The following is a 21,242-nucleotide window of genomic DNA, read 5'->3' on the forward strand; positions in this document are numbered from 1 at the left end:
ACAACCTATTAATATATGTTTTCAAAAATACTTTTTGTAGAACAAGCCAGTTTCATGGTATTTTATGAACAAAGAATTCAAGAATTCAAACATTCTTTGCCCAATTCATCTCTCTCCCTGTCTCTCTTTGTAGTTTTGTTTGTTCCCCTCTCCTCTCCAGACTCTAGTTAATTCTTTTTGATTTAATTAAAACGAACAACCCCGACCCAATTCCAGCAACCTGGTTCTCTAGGACCCTTTACCACCTCCTCCAGCTTCCCCGCCAGAGGCCCTTCTGAGCCCGAAGGCAGAGTGAGCACCGAAGGAGGAGCCGGCGAGGGGGAGTCCCAGCTGTCCCAGCAACACCGCAGTCGGAGCTGGGGGTGGCCCGGAACCACGAGGCGGGAGGTAGGCGGAAGACAATCCCACCGCAGTTAAGAGGAGAGATAGACCAGCCCCAAGGTCACTGGGAGGGGAGCAGCTGCCGGGATTGGAAGCTAATCCTTCAGCGGGAGCAGGAGTCACCTGGGAGTAGGTCGCCAGCACCCCGTGCGTCCGAGAGGGGAGCCTGGAGCGCGGCGGGGGCGTTCCTCCGGCGCCCGGATCCCACCGGCCTTGGGGGCAACCGCCTGCGGTTGCGGGGCCCCGAAACCCTCCGCGGATTCTGGCGCGTCCAGGCGTTTGAAGGCTCTGGTTTCTCAGCCATCGCCACCCCAGTTTCTGCCGGTTCCAATTTAGCCTCCAAATCGCAGCCGCTGGAAAAACTACCTGGACCCTGGCCTGACTTTTCCTGGGGCGGTGGGTCTTGCGTAGGGCCGCCCAAGTGCCGGGAACTGACCCAGCCCGCCCGAGGACGCGGCTGGAAAGCGCAGCAGAGCCGCCGTCGGGCGCAGGCACTGCGCCAAGGCCCCTGAGGCTGCCTGCGTTGATTTCACCAGAATCCTGCTCTGTCTTCCCAGCCGCCAGGTGTCTCAAATCTTATTGCTGGCGTCCTCTCCTTTGTTGCAAGGTTCTCTTTGAGAACTTCTAATGCTGTCTCACAAGTTCTCTCCTCCGCTCCCCCAGCTCCACCCCCAAAGGCTGGTATAAACTGCAGGTGCCAGTCCTGAGCCCTGACGACCGGCCTGGAACAGAAGGACTCTCACTCGGCAGGCTGGGATCAGAGGGGCATTCTGGCCCGCGGCCCCCATGCTCCTGTTATGGATGTCAGGTCTAGGGGCTGGAATAGTCTTACTGCACTTCGTGCAGAAACTCCTGTTCCCTTACTTCTGGAACGACTTCTGGTACTTGCTGAAGGTGGTGTGCTATGGAATCCGGCTGCAGCTGTACAGTCGGAAAGGGCAGCTGGTCACTGTCTTGCATAAATTTCTGAGCCAAGCCAAGAAGCAGCCCCAGAAACCTTTCATCATCTACGAGGGGGACGTCTACACCTATGAGGATGTGGACAAAAGGAGCAGCAAAGTGGCCTATGTCTTCCTGAACCATTCCACGCTGAAAAGGGGGGACACCGTGGCTCTGCTGATGAGCAATGAACCCGACTTTGTCCACGTGTGGTTCGGCCTGGCCAAGCTGGGCTGTGTGGTGGCCTTCCTCAACTCCAGCATCCGCTCCAAGTCCCTCCTGCACTGCATTCGCAGCTGTGAGCCTAGGGCCGTCGTGGTGGGCACAGGTAGAGTATGGGGTGTCCTCTGCTACAGAACCGGCAGCCCTGACTGTTCTCCAGCCCCTCCGTTTTTGTTTTTGTTTTTTTTGTTTTTGTTCTTGTTTTTTTTTGTTAGAACAATGCACATCTAATACTTTGGGTGTATGATGAAATTTGCACATTACAAAATAATTTTACAATTCTACTACTGGCTGTTTAATATCCCTCTCCCACTTCGATCACTTACTCTGTTGTAGATTAGTGAATATCAAGACAGTTTCAGAAAACTTATGAAATCTCTGCTTCTAACTAGTTGGGGAAGAGGATGATTTTACTGCTATTTATTATAGCTTCATTGAGTGCAATAACTCACAGACTTAAAACTCAGTCAGTTCTAGATTTTATCACATCTGACAAAATTAACTGAGGAGTAGTAAAGTTATCTTGATTTCATTGTGGAATACCACCTACCTGCCTCTAATAGTAACACTATCAAAGTTGACTCCATTCTCAAAACAAACATTTTTCATCAGAAGTGCTTGAATTCCTGTCTTCATATCTATTCTTATTTTGCACTGCTTGCAAGTTAGGATTTGCCTAGCAAGGTTGGGCACCCATCTCGCAGCCAGTGGGGCGTTGCTTGGTAGATTCTAGGCCTCTTTCGTTCTCTTCCCTGCCCCCTTCTGTACATCATTACTTACTTTCTTTTTCTTTTTTTAGACAAATGGCAAGCACAATTTTTATTGTTTTGTTTTGTTTTGTTTTAATGGAATTTATTGGGGTGACATTGGTTAATAAAATTATATAGGTTTCCAGTATACAGTTCTATAATACATCATCTGTATATTGTCTTGTGTGTTCACCACTCAAAGTCAAGTCTCCTTCCTTCACCGTTTGTCCCCCTTTAGCCGCTTCTACCTCCCTTTCCTTCTGGTAATCACCATACCGCTTTCTGTGTCTATGAGGTTTGTTTTATTCTGGGGGTTTTTATGGTTTTGTTTTTTTTTGCTAAATCCCTTCCTCTTTTTCACCCAACCCTGCAAAACCCTCCCCTCTGACAGTTTGTTCTCTATCTATGAATATGTTTCAATTTTGTTTGTTAATTTATAGTGTTCATTAGATTAAACATATGAGTGAAATGTTATGTACTTGTCCTTTCTCTGACTGGCTTACTTCACTGAGTATAATGCTCTCCAGGTCCATCCATGCTGTCACAAAGAATAAGATTTCCTTCTTTTTTATGACTGAGTAGTATTCCCTTGTGTAAATGTACCACACACAGCTTTCTTCCTTTCAGTAAGTTTTAACCTTTGTTTCCCTCCCCTTGGAGTTAGGCTTTGGATATACATGTTGAGCCTGAGCTAAGAAGAAAAGTCTTTGGTTGAGTGCCTAATTATTAACAAAGAACCTAGGAAGATGGGTTGCATTACAAAGCATTCTAGAATAGAAGTATGAAAAAATGATACTTATTCTCTGAACTGTAGCAATAAGAAGGATAAATGAGTCACACAATTTTAATAACATGGTGAAACAATGTTTACCATTTGTGCAGGGGCAAGTGATAATGGGAATGCAGTAGGAAAAAAGTATCACAGCTCATCTGTGGATATCCTCTGATGTATTCCACTTCCCACAGTATTGCTCGTTCTAATCTAGATTGCAGTTTCTAGAGCAAATCTAAACCTCAAATTGTGTTACAAATTGATAAGCCATAAATTCCCTTTAGAAAAGCATACTAAGAGGACCACAGTATCCTTGAAAATTCGATTTCTGGAGCCATGATGTTAAGGCCAACCTGAGAAATATCCCACAGCCAGACTCCTGAGGGCCTCTTAACATGAATAGGCCTGGTCCCTCTCAAAATAGAGTATGCAAACTTTGCTGTTGACTGAGTTGTTGCTTAATTAGGACCAATTAACTTCGCAGTTTTATTTGTGCCTGCTTTTCCTTTGATTGCAATAACTAATTTCATTATTTCCTTGTTTTTGTTTTGAACACTAACATTCATTTTTTTACATATAAAAGCCACTTTGGGATGCCAGAGTTTGTTTTTTTAAAAATCCACACCTGAGGATATGTTTGTTGATTTCAGAGAAAGAGAGAGAGAGAGAGAGAGAGAGAGAGAGAGAGAGAGAGAGAGAAAATCAAGGTGAGAGAGAAACGTGGATTGGTTTCTTCCTGTGTGCGCCCCAACTAGAGATCGAACCCACAATGTAGGAATGTGTCCTGACTGGTTATGAAACCCACAACCCTCTCAGTTTATAGGATGACGCTCCAACCAACTGAGCCACCAGCCAGGGCAGATGCTGGAGTTATAAGCCAGAACCGTTTAGTCGCTCTGCTTAGTAAGTAGGTAGCTGGAGAAATCAATCTTAATTCTTACTAATGGTTCTTTTTTAGCATACCTCTAAAATATATAAATTACATATGTTTTTCAAAGATGCAGCAATTCTATTTTGATTAATTACTAGATGTTTTTTTGTAAGGCATAGCTTAGATAACTTTTCTGTATTCAAAGCTCTTACCCTGAAATACTGTGTTTTTGGCATTTTGAGTCTGTCTAATCAGTGAACGATATACATATAGGTTTTAGAATAAATTTCAGAGGTCTTAGATTCTCATTGGAGTTTTCTGATAGAGATGTATATACCCTGGGCTCACTTGACTTAGTTGTAAGATGGTGATGATAACATCTACTTCACAGAGTAATTCTGAAAACTAGGTGACATAGCTTTTGGAGAGTGGCTAGCTGAGTGCCTGGTATGTACTGACTAGATCCTCAGTGAATTGAAATCATTGCTATTATTATTACAGTCACCTGAGGCTTTTGATTGGCATCTCACTAGGATTTTGCTGCTACAACCTTATTTCCTGTTAGCTATAAGAAAAATTAGCAAAATTTTATTTTTAAGTAGTATTGTAGAACCAATTTCAAAAAGGTTCTATGGACAGGCCAGACGGTGTCCGTGATGATCGGTGAAGTTTCAGTCGTGGCAGGTGTCTAATGATTTCTGTCCAGGAACAAGCCAAAGGAAAAGCTAAGCCACCGGGCAAATGTTATTTTTACTGTCACTGTTCTTAACAAAAATATCAGCAGTTGCCATTTACTCAAGGCTGACTGTGTAAAAGACTCAGTGATTCTGAGAGGCAGACGCAGAGCTCTCTTCTGGAGAGTGAGAGGGAAAGAAATTCACCTAGGTGACCAAGATGACAAACTCAATAGGTTCCAGAGTAAAGACTCCGGTCTCTGGTGTAAGACCCTGCTGTACGGTACAGTCCAGTTGTTTCTGAGGCTGTCAGTCCCCTTAGGATGTAACTGTGAAAAATACATGCATCCCAGTTATGCAAAGATAGAAAGTAAAAGTTGCAAATATTAAGACTTCAGGTTTATAATACACAGATAACTAGAAAAAATTTAAATGTTTATAAAATTAGTATTCCTTTACTCTCATAATGCTTGCAAATAAGTTGTGTATCTGTGTAATCTGGTGCAGAAGACGTGTCAGGTAGCGTTTTAAATTTCCCTGGACGATTTCAGTGTTCGTTGAAAATTAAATGTGCTTAGATTAAACCTACTCCTTTCCCCCAGTATTTCACCTCTGATTATTATTGCCTACTGTCAAGGTTGTCATCTACCTGTGTAATCTTTTCTCTTAACTGAGAGCAAACAGGATGTTGCAATGATTGTATGTCATTTAAAAACGTATATGCAATTACACCCTTGACGTGTTTAGCAATAATAATAATCTCTTCCATTTTTAAAGTACTTTATAACTTTCAGTGTTTTCCACATACTGTCTTATGTGGTCCTCACCACAGCCACAGCCTCGTTTCAAAGGCGAGGAAAGCACAGAGAGGGCATGCCATCTCCTGTAGCTCACGCGTGTCGGAGAGGCCATGTGGGGATGTCGCCCGGATTTTCTGATGCTAAGTCATAAAAGCATATTGGGTGCATGTTTGTCTTTGTCCTCCTTTCTGCTCCTGTTTATTCCTTCACCTCCATCATTTCCCATCCACTCCTTCCTCACCACCCCCCTCACGTTGTTTCTTTTCCTTCCCTCTATCCATCTACTGGCTCTCAGCACCTTTCACACCGCAGGTGTTCTACGATTCACAGTGATGCCATGGAATGATAAAGTTTTATAGCCAATTCACAAACTGATATTCGTGTGGCTTTGGGAATAACCAGAAACTCAGCTGTAAGCTCTCTGAGCTGAGGAAGTTTGTTTTGTTCACTGAAACATTCTCAGAATTTAGCACAAAGGAGATGTTCAATAAATATTCATTGCCTGGATGATTGAATGACCTAACAAAAAACCATGAGGTAGATACGGACCTTCAGTAACTTTATTGACTTAACAAATGTTTGCTACTAAATTGACCCTCTGCTGCCCATTTGGTAACCGATTTTGAGAGTAGGTACGTCAATGGAATTTCTTCGTGGTGTTATTGTACATCAGTGTTGCCAAGTGCCAGAATCCTGACTCCCCACAAGTGCAGTGTTTAGACACACTAAGCATCCACCAGATTTCAGATTCTGTCAGCATACCACGTATTAAATCATTATAATTATAAATATATAGCTAAAAAGTGTGTTCAGGTTACCTTGCAGTCTTTAGATTCAATAGTATTTTGCATCTCAGCATGTTTGGGAGGGTTTGGGATTTCTGTTCATAAGAAGTAAACGCGCCGTGTCTGTTCGGTGAACTGAAAATGATGCTTGCAGCCTCGCCCTGTCCGTTTGCACGAACTGCTGCATTCGGGACGTGCAGGGCAGGCGTTCCAGTTAGCAGTGGGGCCATTGCAATCTCCAAACGACTTTCAACCATAAAGGCATCTGCTTTTTAAAGACCAAAAGGAAGAATTAGAGACAACGTGAAGACCCTTTAAGTTTTATAAAAAGTAATAGGTATTCAGAGAGATAAAATAGCTTATGTGAATTTTTATTATTTTATCCGTGTACTATGATATCCTGACATGAATCTGTTTTAACTTTCAGCAAATTTCTTTTACTCATATTTAGCAGAATGCCTTTTTTTCCCCCATTTTAGACTCAGCTAGGTCAAGAATTACCTCCGTTCCAAAAGAACAACTGATTTTGACAGAAGTTGAAACAGCTTCGTGTCTAGAGAGCTTTTCTTGTGCATTTGCTTTTCTAATTTTCACTGCTTTGTCATAGCAAAATAGTAAACCGGATGCATCATGCCATTGTGGTCGCATTTGAGTAATGATTACTAATTGGCAATAGATGTGCTGGAAATAAAATCAAATGAAGTGTTCTACCTTTTGTCTTCTTGTGCACTTTTCCCTATCTGTTCCCCAGGAGATGTGAGGACAGCTGAAAGGGAAAAGACATGAACCCACTTACAAACTCGTGTGCACGTATTCAGGGCAGTTAGTAAAACTGTTTCAAGGACGGATATGTAATCACAATTGAAAGACGTGCTTCTGCACACTTCCTAGGGTTAGGATGATTACTAATAAACTAATATGTGTCAAAATAGCTGGCACTTTGTTTATGCTGCGATGAGTTTCTGGACTGATGTGAAGTGTTAGTATCTACATCATGATATGAATCGCTTTAGGACATTGCTTACTTGTGCGTCAGTTCTCTTAGAAACCATAGCCGGCACGTGCGTTCTGTGAACAGCCTCCAGAATCGCTCCAAGTAGTGGGATGGTAGTTATAAGCGTGTGGTGAGATCTGTAATTTCCCTTGGATTCTACCTTTCAATAATGGAAAACTAAAGTCGGCCATTTGTAGTTGAATATCATAGTGGTTCTATTAATGCATGAAAGTTTGAAGTTGAAATGTTTGCCAGTGTATTAAGAGCTACAAGAGTTTTGAATACAGTGTGAATAACTCATTGAATTTATAGTCTCAGAAATTTGAATAAGATACATAATAATGATGTAGAAACAAGAAATTAATTTGTACAAAAAGGGCTAAAGGATTATAAGGAGAGACCTGTTTTTATGCTTGCAACCCCTCCTAACACAGTGCCTTACAGCGTGAGAAATCGTTTGTATTTTCAGGAAGACCCTGTTGCTTTGAAAAGAGAGATCGACCCTTCTCCTGTAATGTAGACTTTGTTAAAGGTCATAGAATATTCAGCTATCTCACTTCTTATGGTAGTTTACTTTTAAGACCTGCGCATATGATGGACCCCATGGGCAGAGCTCAATTCTGTGGCCAGGTATCTCGCCATCCCTTATGGTGAGTGTGCCCGGCATAGTCAGCCAAAGGACGACTCGAGGAGAACACACATCCCCCTTTGGAGGCGCTTACATTATGGTTCTACAGATTTCAATGGCAAGACACTTCGCCAAAAAGGAAACCTTCCAGAAACACAGCCAAGTTTCCTTAAAGTATTTGAACAAATGCTATTTGGGCGGGATGGGGGTTGGGGGGTGGGCGGGGGAAGGGTTAGGACTTAATGTGCAGAATTTACTTTCCAAATAACACTAAAACTTTTCTTCTTGTTACAAAAGATTGACAGTAATAAGCAAACAATGATTCTTTATCCCCTATATGATGTTCAGTTTTTTATTTCAGTTTTCACTATGCATACCACTTTTCCTTCCACTATTACAGAAATGTTTTGTGAGATAAAATTCTACTTTAAAATTCTATAAGGCTCGGCTAAGTCAATTTACTTCTATGTATGAAGGAAATTAAGTTGTATCTCCTCTGATTCTTAGGAATCTGCTCATTTCCTTTTTCTTGTAAAATTTCCCCATCCCTTTGTAAATGCTGACTGTTTCTTCAGACTCCACAGTTCCAACAAAGATTTGGGGCCACAATTAAATGAACCATATTTTAACTTGATTTACGCTAATTTTGTCGATTTAGACATACATATTGTTAAGAACCTATAAAAAGTATACGCTGCTAATTTTCAATTCCAGATGAGAGATTTGAAATTAAGGTAATGAAATGAGTGGGTTCAGACAGAGACTTGCACTCACACGTGCAAAGGGCCACAGAGAGTGATTAAACAAAACTCACTGTTAAAAGAAAAGAGGAAGTCTAGGTTATTTGCTTGTCTTGCTTTGTCATTTGTTTATGACTTGTTCTTCCCCTAGCATTCCTCATGATGTTTTCACTTCTCCCTCTTACCAAAGCAAACTATACACAGCAGCTTGCTGTGTGTGCTCAGTAGAACTATCGTAGATACTTTCTCTGGACTTGGGCAGTTTGCTTTGTTTGGATTTGTGATAGATATAAAAACTAGTGTAAAAAATTTCAAGTCCCAATCCTCCTACCACCTACGAAATAAAAACTCTTTATCATTCTCTGTGTTTCCTTTGTTTTCTTGCAGGTGTTATTTGTGAACTGCCTCATCCCATTTGACATATTTCTCTTGCTGCCTCTTTGTGATCAGCCTGGATTATAGATTTTGAGGAAGGAAATCATGAGTTTTTCTCCAATGTCTTGTGTTGTAGTAGAACTAAACAGTGGCTGACATATGGCTTTTTATTTTTTAATTATATTTTATTGATTATGCTGTTACAGTTGTCCCAATTGGTCCCCCTATGCCCCTCTCCACACAGCACCTCCACTCCCTCAGTCAATCCTCCCACCATTGTTCATGTCTATGGGTCATGTATATAATAAGTTCTTCTGCTACTCCATTTCCTATGCTATACTTTTTATCCCCATGGCTATTCCATAACTACCTATTTGTACTTCTTAATCCCCTCACCTCCTCACCCATTCCCCCATACTACTCTTCCATCTGGCAACCATCAAAACACTCTCTGTATCCATGATTCTGTCTCTGTTCCTGTTTGCTTAGTTTGTTTTTTAGATTCAATTGTTGATAGATTTGTAATTATTGCCATTTTATTATTCACAGTTTTGATCTTTTTCTTTAAAAAGTCCATTTAACATTTCATATAATAATGGTTTGGTGATGATGAACTCCTTCAGTTTTTCCTTGTCTGGGAAGCTCTTTACCTTCCCTTTGATTCTAAATGAGAGCTTTGCTGGGTAGAGCAATCTTGGCTGTAGGTCCCTGCTTTTCATGACTGAATATTTCTTGCCAATACCTTCTAGCCTGCAAAGTTTCTTTTGAGAAATCAGCTGACAGTCTTAATGGGAACTCCCCTGTAGGTAACTAACTTCTTTTCTCTTGCTGCTTTTAAGATTGTCTCTTTGTCTTTAACCTTTGGCATTTTAATTACGAAGTGTCTTGGGCTTCTTTGAATCCATCTTGTTTGGGATTCTCTATGCTGGATTTGCATGTCTATTTCTTTCACCAAACTAGGGAAGTTTTCTTTCATTATTTTTTCAAATAGATTTCCAATTTCTTGCTCTTTCTTTTCTTCTTCTGGCATCCCTATCATGTTGGACTTCTTGAAGTTGTCCCAGAGGCTGCTTACACTATCCTCATTTTCTTGGATTCTTTTTTTCTTCTTGTTCTGATTGGTTGTTTTTTGTTTCCTTATGTTCCAAATCATTGATTTGATTCTCAGCTTCATCCACTCTACTGTTATTTCCCTGTAAATTGTTCTGTATTTCTATTAGTGTATCCTTCATTTCTGACTGGATCTTTTTTATGTAGCTGAGGTCCTCACTAAGTTCCTTGAGCACCCTTATCACTAGTGTTTTGAACTCTGCGTCTGATAGATTGTTTATCTTCATTTTGTTTAGTTCTTTTTCTGGAGTTTCGATCTGTTCTTTCATTTGGACCATGTTTCTTTGTCTCCTCATTTTGGCAGCCTCCCTGTGTTTGTTTCTATGTATTAGGTAGAGCTGCTATGACTCCCTGTCTTGGTAGTGTGGCCTAATGAAGTAGGTAGCCTGTAAGGTCCAGTGGCACAGCCTCACCTAAGCTGAGTGCTTGAGGTGCGCCTTTCCTGTGGGATGAATACACTCTCCTGTCGTGCTTGAGCCTTGATTACTGCTGGCAGGTCCATGGGAGGGATTTACCCAGACCAGTCAGCTGCAAGGACTGGTTGTGTCCATTGACCACCCACCTCCCAATGCACAGCTGTGAGGGTGCAGGGTGGTGTTGCTTCAAAGTGGCCTGTAGCTTTCCACTGGGTATGCAGGCTCTGTGGTGTCCCAAGAAAAATCAACACCCACCTGTGTTTTGCCACGGGCCACCCTGCCAGAGCTGTAAAGCAATTTACGTTGGGTGCTACTTGTGCTGGGCTTGGAGATTTGTAGGGGAAGCCAAGTGGTGAATCTAGGCTGGTTGTCACTAGTACTGGGCCTGGGGCCACTTAGCAAGAGGTGCAGGCGCTGGGGGCTCACTGAAGCTGGCTGTTGCTTATTTGAGAGGATTTAGGAAATTGTGAAGCATGACCCAAGATCAACCATTCATACGGAAAAGCAGCTTAGGTGGGCCTGTAAATTGGGGGGGCAGAGTCTCTGGGGATCTCTAGGATAGGGCAAACAGTGTTAGCCAGCTTGATGGAGTCTCAGAAATGGCACCAGCATCCAGCTCTGTGGCTCTGTGGTAGGAGGTTTCAGAAAAAGGACCATGGCCTCTGCCAGACAATTTAGTTTCTCCCTGTATGCCACTGGTGCTTTTCAAGCTGCTACCCTGGTGCTTGGAGGTCAGAGGGAATGAGTCTGTTGTGGTCTGTGTGGGTTCTTTAGTGGGAACTGCTTGAGACTCTAAAAGTTTCTTCCAGTGACTCAATCCCTGTTAGTTTTTGCTGCCAGAAGTTAAAGGGACTTATCTTCCTGGCACTGAAACCCTGGGCTGAAGGGCCTGGTGTGGGGCTGGGACTTCTTACTCCTGAGATAACCCTCCTGAGTTGTTACCCACCACATGTGGATGGGGGACCAGCCTGTTCCATATCTGCGCCCCTCCTATCAGTCCGTATAGATGTGGTTTCTTTCATTCCGTAGTTGTCAGACTTCCATTCAGCTCAATTGGTGACAATTCTGAGTGATAGTTGTTCTACATTTTTGCTATAATTTAGATGTGGTTGTGCAGGGAGGCGAGCCGTGTTTATCTATGCTGCCATCCTGACTGGAAGTCTCCAGATGGCTTTTTGAGATAACTGGATAGTGATTGACATTTCCAGAAAAATTTTTAATGCAGCACCCTGGACTCAGCTTCAAAGCAGAATATATCTGGTGATGATTTTTAAACTTTTGTCAAAATCTGAGAATAAATATAATTGCTTAGATGGAAAGGTCCATATTTACATGCTTGAACATTCTGACCAGAGTATGTTTTACATTTAATAATATTATTTTTTATCATATTTTTTATGAGGTCATGTATAAATTTTTGAGTTGCACTTGGGTTATAATAACATCAATTTTACTGTCCACCAACTTGTGACCGTGGTGTGATAGTTTCCTGAGGCTGCTATAGGAAAGTACCACAACTGGGTGGCTTAAAATGGAAATTTGTTTCCTCACAGTTCTGGGGTTAGGAGTCCAAAATGAAAGTGTCTGCAGGGCAGTGCTCCCCTCAAGGATCTAAGTGCTCCCCTCAAGGGCATTTTTTGTGTAACTCTAAAGGGCCAGTGGCATCTCTAAATCTCCTCATTTACCTTTTGACTCTGCGGTGGTCTCTAGGTCATAGTGACCTTGTGATTCCAGGGTGGTCGGGGTTTCTCCCAAACGTGTTACATTATTGTGGAACTAAACAGTGACAGATGTGCTTTTTGGCATAATGAGCTACTGAGTTGTACAGTATTTCAAGGACAACATTTAGTGCAGTGTCCTGAACTTAGATTTAAAGCAGAGTATAAAAATTAGTTTTATTTGAAAATTGGAAAAAAATAGCCATTTGGATAATGGCTTCTCCAAAATCGAATCTGAATTGGTCTGTTTGCATTGATTCAATTAGGCGATGACTAGATTTCCCTTTTAGTCGGTCCTGTCGGAACAGAATCATAACATGACTTTGGTATTACTTACTCAACATGAAAATTAAATCAGCCTTGTACTTAAATTTTATCTCTGTTCCAGCTTGCCGGAGAAAGCACAAGGTGAGTGGTTTGAGATTTATGGTTTGGTTACTGATTACTAATCCTTTGGTTTTTAGATTTGCTTGAAGCCATAGAAGAAATCCTCCCCCACCTCCCAGAAGATATCAGCGTTTGGGGAGTAAGAGACTCTGTTCCCCAAGGCATAATTTCACTCACAGAAAAACTGACAACAGCATCTGACAAGCCAGTGCCACGCAGCCACAGTGTCGCCTCAAACCTCCAGTCTCCTTATCTTTATATTTTTACCTCTGGAACAACAGGTATGATTTCTTTTTTCTTAAGATCTAAAAAGAAAGCAACAATGTTGGACAAATGTCTGCCAAGAGTAGTGGCATTAAATTGAACTTGGTCTACCTTTAATTTGGAAGCCACCATGTCCACTTACTACTTGGCTATTGTCTTCAAGTTTCACAGTACCAAGAGCGAAGGACCGTGGAAGCCTTGACCAGCTCCTCTGGCAAGATCTTTGCTAGCTTCTCCGTTCCTTAGATTCCTGATATATAAAATGAAGAGATTAGTTTAGATAGTTTCTAATTATCCTTCTGGACAATCCATCAGTCTACTTTAAAACAGTTTTTTATATTCTTGTGGGAAATGTTAAATCCTAAACAGATTCCAACTATAGCTGTATTTTAAGCTCCTACTGCTAGCCGTGCCGATTTTCCTCAGGGTGATTGCAACGTGTGACGAACGGGAAGTCTTGAAGGCATTTCAGATTTGGGAGAAAATACAGAATAGAATTAAGAAACCACTCCTTCCCTTTTTCAGATAAATAATAACAATGCACACACACAAAAAAAATAATGAAACTGCCCAAGAATTCAAAAGAAATGTTAAACTTAATTGATTCTTAAGAAAAACTGAATGGTATTTTGTAGGCTAAAGCTTTTGTGATTAGTTTGGAGATGACTGGACGTGTGAATTAGACATATTAAAAGTATTCTGTCACTAATTTCTTGTGCACAGATAGTGTTTCAGGCAAAACTACTATTGTATAATTAAAGTTTTCTTTTTTTTCTTCTCCTTCCCTCCCTCACTCTCACCCTTCCTTCCTTCCTTCCTTTTCTTTTCCTTTCTTTTCTTTTCTTTTCTATTTGGAGCTTAACAATGATCTCTTTTAGACTAGAGAGCAGACTGTATTTTTGACTATGCTTACAATAGCTTTGATAAATGAACTGGAAAATGCTGTTATAATATGTATCAAGTCAGCATAAATTCAGTCTGATGTTAGACTTTGAAAGAGAATGAAATTCTAGAAATGATAAACTTTTAAAAATTCCAGCAGAAGGTACTTAACTGGTATATTTTTATGACTGTTATGAAAAGTAGAAAGTGACTGTGGTCTTCAAAACAATCTCCAGCACTTCTCCCTTCTCTGCGGCCCCCTCCCCAACCCAAAGAGAACAGGCGGGAGCACTCCATTACCAGCCGTTCTTCTTCCAGATTAAAAGCAGAGTGTTTTATACATTTGCACAACAGACCGAAAGCAAAAGCATTACTGTTTTTTTCATTTGATAGTTACTTGTATGGAAGTTATACAGCACAGAGGTGAAAAATTCTAATAATTATAGAAGTTTTAGAGAAAAGCACCCCACTTATCCCCTATGTCTCCTACCCCAAACCAACCACATGTAGTACTTTTGCATCTTCCCTGTTAGAATTACCTCCATATGCCTAAATAGAATCAGCACCTAACTAGACACTTAATACGTACGTACTAAAACGTGTCTGCTGATTTTCCAGGAGGATGAGGATTTTGTCTTCGTTTCTCACTACGCTCTTCCCCCACTCATTTCTCGCTCTCGTGCAGGCACTTGCTCTCCCCAGCATCGCACTAATATCGTTGCATCGTAAGTGTTGACTTGATTGGTATCAGTATTATAACTTGGTAAACACTGTTTCTAGCTGAGCTCTATAGTGTAATAAAAGTATATTTATTTTCTTTCACATAAAATTCCCTCCAACCTGGAACTAATTGCTGTTTTTTTTGTTTGTTTGCTTGCTTAGTTTCCTATACACCTAAAACTGGATCATACTCACCCCTGTGTCAAAAAGGTTTGATATTAGAAAGGCAGTCTGTATTCTATCAAGCCCGTGTTTCCATCCACCTCTTCCCCAGAGCCTTCCTCCTCTATTTCAGCCTTGACCAGCTACTCTCTCACAGCCCTGGGCTCACTCTTCAGCAACTTCCTGGGAATTCCCTGCGACTCTTTTATTTTTTCTGAGACAAACCCCAAGTTTGTCTCCCGATTTACTTTTTATTTTATCATTGTCCTGCTGTCAGATAAAGGGTGTTTAGAAGGTAAGTTTGAGTCCTCACATGTCTGAAAATGTCTTTTTTTTTTCTACCCTTACACTTATTTGTATAGAATTCTAGGTTAGAAAAGAGGTTTTTGCAGAAGTTTGAAGACATGCTCTATTACCTTCTGACTTTCAGCATGCATATTGAGTAGTCTTTTTCTTTCTGATTTCTTATCCTTTATGTGCAAACTGGTATTCTTTTTTTTCTTTGGGGATTTTTAGAATCTTTTATGAGTTTTTATTAGTCTATAACATCATGATGACTTGTACTAGGACTGGCCTAACTCATTCTTTTGCTGGGAAATTTGTAGGCCTTTTTAGTCTAGAAACTCAAATCTTGCAATTCTAGTTACTTGAAAAAAATTCTTTTAATTCTTTTGTATGTTTCCTTCTCTTTCCTTTTTTATTTCCGTTCTCTCTCTCCATTCATGTTTGTTTATTCATTTATCTTTGGAACTCTAACTTTTTGAAGATTGGCCCGCCTGGATGGAGTTATTAATTTTGTATTTTTTTCTATCCCATTTTTCTTCTCTTATCTTTCAATTTACTTTTTGAGAGAGTTATCTTCTAACTCCTGTGCTCCCTGAATACTCCTTTTTGTTATCTTTGTATTTGACATTCTATAGTCTCATCTCTCTTGGAATATTAATTATAATATTTTTTTTTAATTTCTTCTATCTTGTCTTTATTTTCTTCAACATCCTTTTGTTTTGGATTTGTATTGGTCTCTAACCTTTACCCTAGAGGATTACCTCAAATATCTTCACCTTAGTTCTCAGCTTCTTGAATGGGTGGTGTCAGTCGTCCATCTGCTTTTCTAAATTTTGTTGTTATCTCTAATTCCATTCTTTTTGTTTTGAGGGCCCATGCGTATATTCAGTCTGCCAACTTCTAGTTCTGTAATTTCCCATTGGCCTTGGTTAGGTGGCCTCAAGCATGTCTAGTAATCCTAACACTTTTGTATCCTTATTTTCATATTGTACAGTAATTTTACTTTAAATTATTTAATAGGCTATTTCATTTATTTCAACTGTATTTGAGATGGTTCTAATTATTGAACTGTATGTGCACTGTATGTAGCGAGCATTTTTAAGCTATTGTATACAAGTGGAAAGGGTATTAGAAGTGTAACTGTGCTATTATTTCAATAAAGACCCCTCGACACCTAAAAAAAAATGTCTAGGAAAGGCTAGACTTGATTTCTGTTACATATTACATATGTATTTTTTTTTCTTTACTTCTAGGTCTACCAAAAGCAGCTGTGATTACTCAGCTGCAGGCTTTAAAGGGTTCGGCTGGATTGTGGGGTTTTGGTTGTACTACTGACGATATCATTTATATAACCCTTCCTCTGTATCATAGCTCAGGATCGCTCCTGGGAATTGGTGGATGTATTGAGTTAGGTAAGTTTTTATTTTCTTTATAATAAGTTTTCAAAATGCCTAACAATTACATATAATTAGAACTCATACTAATTACCATATAATTAGAACTCATACTAATTAGAACTCATACATCATTACTAATAATTAGAACTCATGTTTTTAAAGTTTTAAACTATATCAGTAGAATTCAGAATGATTGTGTGCATATTATATAATCATACCATTTAACAAATTATACAATTTCTTAAAAGTACACAATTTCTTTTTTTTAATTTTTTATTGTTGTTCAGTTACAGTTGTCTACATTTTCTCCCCACCCCTCCACCCCACCCCAGCCAAACACACCTCCCTCTCCCGCCTCCACCCTCCCCCTTCGTTTTGTCCATGTGTCCTTTATAGTAGTTCTTTCATTACATATTCAGTATATTCCTTTTTTCTAATTTCAATAAGTTTATTTTATTTTATTTTTATTGTATTTTTCCATTACCATTTAGTCTCCTTACACCTGCCTTCCTTCCACAGTTGTCCATGTCCATGAGTCCTTTCTCCTTTTTGCTCCATCACTCCACCCCCTCACCTTACCCCTGCCTTAGCTGTCATCCTGTTCTCTATTTATGAGTCTGTTTCTATTTTGCTTGTTAGTTCAGTTTGTTCATTAGATTCCACATATGAATGAAATCATATGGTATTTGTCTTTCTCTGACTGGCTTATTTCACTTAGCATAATATTCTCCAGGTCCATCAATGCTGTCACAAAGGATAAAACTTTCTTCTTTTTATGACCAAGTAGTATTACACTGTGTAAATATCCCATAGTTATTTTATCCACTCATCTACTGATGGACATTCAGGCTGCCTCCATACGGTGGCAATTGTAAATAATGTTTGAAACAAACATAGGAGTGCTTATGTTCTTTCAAGTGTTTTGGATTCCTTCAGATACATTACCAGAGATGGGAATGCTGGGTCAAAAGGCAGATCCATTTTTAATTTTTTGAGGTATCTACATACTGCTTTCCACAGTGTCTACACCAATCTGCATTCCCATCAACAGTGCAAAAGGGTTCCCTTTCTCCATATCCTCACCAGAAATTGTTGTTGGTTGACTTACTGATGATAGCCATTGCGACAGGTGTAAGATGATTAGTGATGCTCAGCATCTTTTCATATGTCTATTGGCCATCTGTACCTCCTGTTTGGAGATGTACCTATTCAGATCCTTCACCCATTTTTTAATTGGGTTGTTTATTTTTTTGGTGATGACTTTTGTAAGTTCTTTATAAACTTTGAATATTAGCCCCTTATCAGATATATCGGCAAATATGTTCTCCCATTCTGTGGGTTGTCTTTTTATTTTGTTGATGTTTTCCTTTGCCATGCAAAACCTTTTTAGTTTGATGTAGTCCCATTTGTTTGATTTTTCTTTTGTTTCCCTTGCCTGGGGAAATATATCATAAAATATTGCTACAAACAATGTCCAAAGATTTTGCTGCCCATGTTTTATTCTAGGATCTTTATGGTTTTAGGTCTAACATTTAAGAGTTTAATCCATTTTGAATTTATTTTTGTGTGTGGTATAAAAAAGTGGTCTAGTTTCATTTTTCTGCACATATCTTCCAATTTTCCCAACATGATTTATTGAATAAACTATCATTAGCTGATTGCATGTGCTTGCTCCCGCTGTTGAATGTTAATTGACTATAAAGTTGTGAGTTTATTTCTGGACTGTCTAGTCTGTTCCATTGATCTATGTGTCTGTTTTTATGCCAGTACCAGGCTGTTTTGATTATTTTGGCCTTGTAGTATAGTTTGATATTAAGTCTCATGATTCCTCCAACTTTGTTCTTCTTTCTCAGGATCACTGTTGCTATGTGGGGCCTTTTGTGGTTCCATATAAATTTTTGAAATATTTGTTCTAGTTCTGTGATATGCATCATTGGTATCTTGATAGGAATTGCATTGAATCTATAGATTGCTTCGGGTAGTATGGATATTTTAATAATGTAAATTCTGCCTATCTATGAACACGGTAGGTGCTTCCACTTATATATGCTTTCTTCAGTGTCTTATAATTTTCCAAGTATAGCCTTTTACATCCTTGGTTATGTTTATTTCTAGGTATTGCATTCTTTTTGAAGCAATTGTAAGTGGGATTGCTTTCTTAATTTCTATTTCTGTTCATTATTGACATATAAAAATGCAACTGACTTCTGGTATCCTGCTACTTTGCTGAATTCATTTATCAGTTTTAGAAGATTCTTGGGGGGATCTTTGGGATTTTCTATGTACACTATCATGTCATCTGCAAATAATGATGGTTTTACTTTCTCCTTTCCAATTTGGATGCCTTTAATTTCTTCCTCTTCTCTGATTGCTGTGGCTAGGACTTCCATTACTATGTTGAATAAGAGAGGTGAAAGCGGACATCCCTGTCTTCTTCCCAATCTTAAGGGAAACACTTGTAGTTTTTGCCCGTTGAGTATGGTGCTGGCAGTGGGTTTGTCATATGTGGCCTTTATTATGTTTAGGTATATTTCCTGTATTCCCACTTTGCTGAGAGCGTTTGTTATAAATGGTGCTGGATTTTATCAAAAGCTTTTTCTTCATCTATTGATATGCTCATGTGGTTTTATACTTCATTTTGTTTATGCATGGAATCACATTTATTGATTTGTGAGTGTTGTTGTGAATGCAATACCAACCTTGCATTCCCAGTATAAATCCCAATTGATCATGGTGTATGATGGTTTTGATGCATTGCTGCATTTGGTTTGCTAATATTTTGTTGAGGTTTTTAGCATCTATGTTCATCTGGGATATTGACCTATGATTTTGTTTTTTTGTAGTGTCTTTTTTTCCCCTCTAATTTTATTGTTATTCAAGTACAGTTCTCTACCTTTTCCCCCCACCCCAGCCTAACCGCCAGCCCTCCCCACCTCCCTCCCGTTTCCACTCCCCCACCCCACCCCCCATTATTTTCCATGTGTCCTTTATAATTGTTCCTACAAACCCTTCACCCTTTTCCCCTGATTCCCTCCCCTCTCCCCTCTGGTCACTGTCAGCCTGTACTCAATTTCAGTGTCTTTGGTTATATTTTGCTTGTTTGTTTGTTTTGTTGATTAGGTTCCAGTTAAAGGGGAGATCATATGGTATTTGTCTTTCACCACCTGGCTTATTTCGATTAGCATAGTGCTCTCCAGTTCCATCCATGCAGTCACAAAGGGTAGGAGCTCCTTCTTTCTTTCTGCTGCGTAGAATTCCATTGTGTAAATGTACCATAGTTTTTTGATCCACTCATTTACTGATGGGCACCTATGTTGCTTCCAGCACTTGGCTATTGTAAATTGTGCTGCTATGAACATTGGGGGTGCATAGATTCTTTTGGATTGGTGTTTCAGGGTTCTTAGGGTATGATCCTAGCAGTGGAATTGCTGGGTCAAAAGGCAGATCCATTTTTAGTTTTCTGAGGAAATTCCATACTGTTTTCCATAGTGGTTGCACCAGTCCACAATCCCACCAGCAGTGCACTAGGGTTCCCTTTTTGTACTGTCTTTATCTGGTATTGGAATTAGGATAATGCTGGCCCTCATAAAATGAGCTTAGAAGCCTTACTTCTTCTTGAATTTTTTAAAATAGAGTCGGAGAGGTGTTGGTTCTTCTTAGAATGTTTAGTAAAACTCACCTGTGAAGCCATCTGGTTCAAAGCTTTTGTTTGTTTGGAGTTTTTTGATTACTACTTCAATTCCACTAGGTGTAATCTGTCTATTCAGGTTCTCTGATTCTTCCTCATTTAGTTTTGGAAGATTGTGTGTTTCTAGCAATTTATCCATTTCATCCAGGTTGTCCAGTTTGTTGGCATGTAGATGTTCATAATATTTTCAACAATTTTTTCTATTTTTTTGGTGTCAATTGCTATTTCTCCTCTTTCATTTCTGATTTTATTTATTTGGGTCCTCTCTCTTTTTTTCATGATGAGTCTGGTTAAAGGTTTGTCAATCTTGTTTATCTTTGCAAAGAACCAGCTCTTGTATACATTAATCTTTTGTATTTTTTTTTTAGACTCTATTTCATTTATATCAGCTCTGATATTTATTACTTTCTTCCTTCTACTCACTTTGGGCTTTGTTGTTCTTTTTCAGGTTCCTTTAAGTGCAAAGTTAGATTGTTTATTCGAGCTTTTTCTTTTGGGGGGATAGGCCTGTAATGCTATGAATTTCCCTCTTAGTATTGCTTTCCCCGTGTCCCACAGATTTTGGATTGTTGTGTCCTCATTTTCATTGGTTTCAAGGTATCTTTTGTTTTCTTCCTTGATCTTCTTGTTGAGTCACTCATTTTTTAATAATATATCATTTAGCTACCATGTCTTTGGGTGTTTTTCAGTTTTCTGCTTGTGATTGATTTCTAGTTTCATAGCATTGTGGTCAGAGAAGATGCTTGGTATGATTTCAATCTTCTAAAATTTATTAAGACTTCCTTTGTATCCTAACTGTGGTCTATCCTAGAAAACATTCCATGTGCAATTGAAAAGTACATATATTTTGCTGCTTTGGGGTGAAATGCCCTGAAGATAACAATTAAATCCATTTAATCTAGTGTATTGTTCAAGGCTACTATCTCCATGTTGATTTTCTTCTGGAAAATCTACCCATTTAAGTCAATGGGGTGTTAAAATCCCCCACTATGACTGTATTTCTGTCAATCTCTCCCTTTATGTCACTCAAGATTTGCTTTACATACTCAGGTGCTCCTAGGTTGGGTGTGTAAATGTTTACTAGGGTTATAGCCTCTTGTTGGATTGGTCCCTTTGTCATTATATAGTGTCCTTCTTTGTCTCTTACTATAGTTATGCTTTTAAAGTCTATTTTGTCAGATATAAGTATTGCTACCCCAGCCATTTTTTCCTTTCCATTTTCATAAAATACCTTTTTACATCCTTTTACTTTTGGTCTGTGTGTATCTTTTGATCTGAGGCAG

The 21,242-nt window shown here is 39.5% G+C and overlaps 1 protein-coding gene across 1 annotated transcript in view; it reads left to right on the forward strand.

Moving 5' to 3' along the window:
* The first annotated feature begins 300 nt into the window (after window positions 1-300).
* SLC27A6 (solute carrier family 27 member 6) overlaps window positions 301-21,242 on the forward strand; it is a 67,277-nt gene continuing 46,335 nt past the window's right edge. Inside the window, exons 1-3 of the mRNA XM_024571488.4 lie at window positions 301-1,648; window positions 12,639-12,842; window positions 16,128-16,286. Coding sequence (XP_024427256.2) covers window positions 1,168-1,648; window positions 12,639-12,842; window positions 16,128-16,286 — 844 coding nt within the window. The 5' untranslated portion in view covers window positions 301-1,167. The remainder of the gene's footprint in view (window positions 1,649-12,638; window positions 12,843-16,127; window positions 16,287-21,242) is intronic.

This window comes from Desmodus rotundus, chromosome 1 (genome assembly GCF_022682495.2).
Source record: "Desmodus rotundus isolate HL8 chromosome 1, HLdesRot8A.1, whole genome shotgun sequence".
NCBI lineage: Eukaryota > Metazoa > Chordata > Mammalia > Chiroptera > Phyllostomidae > Desmodus > Desmodus rotundus.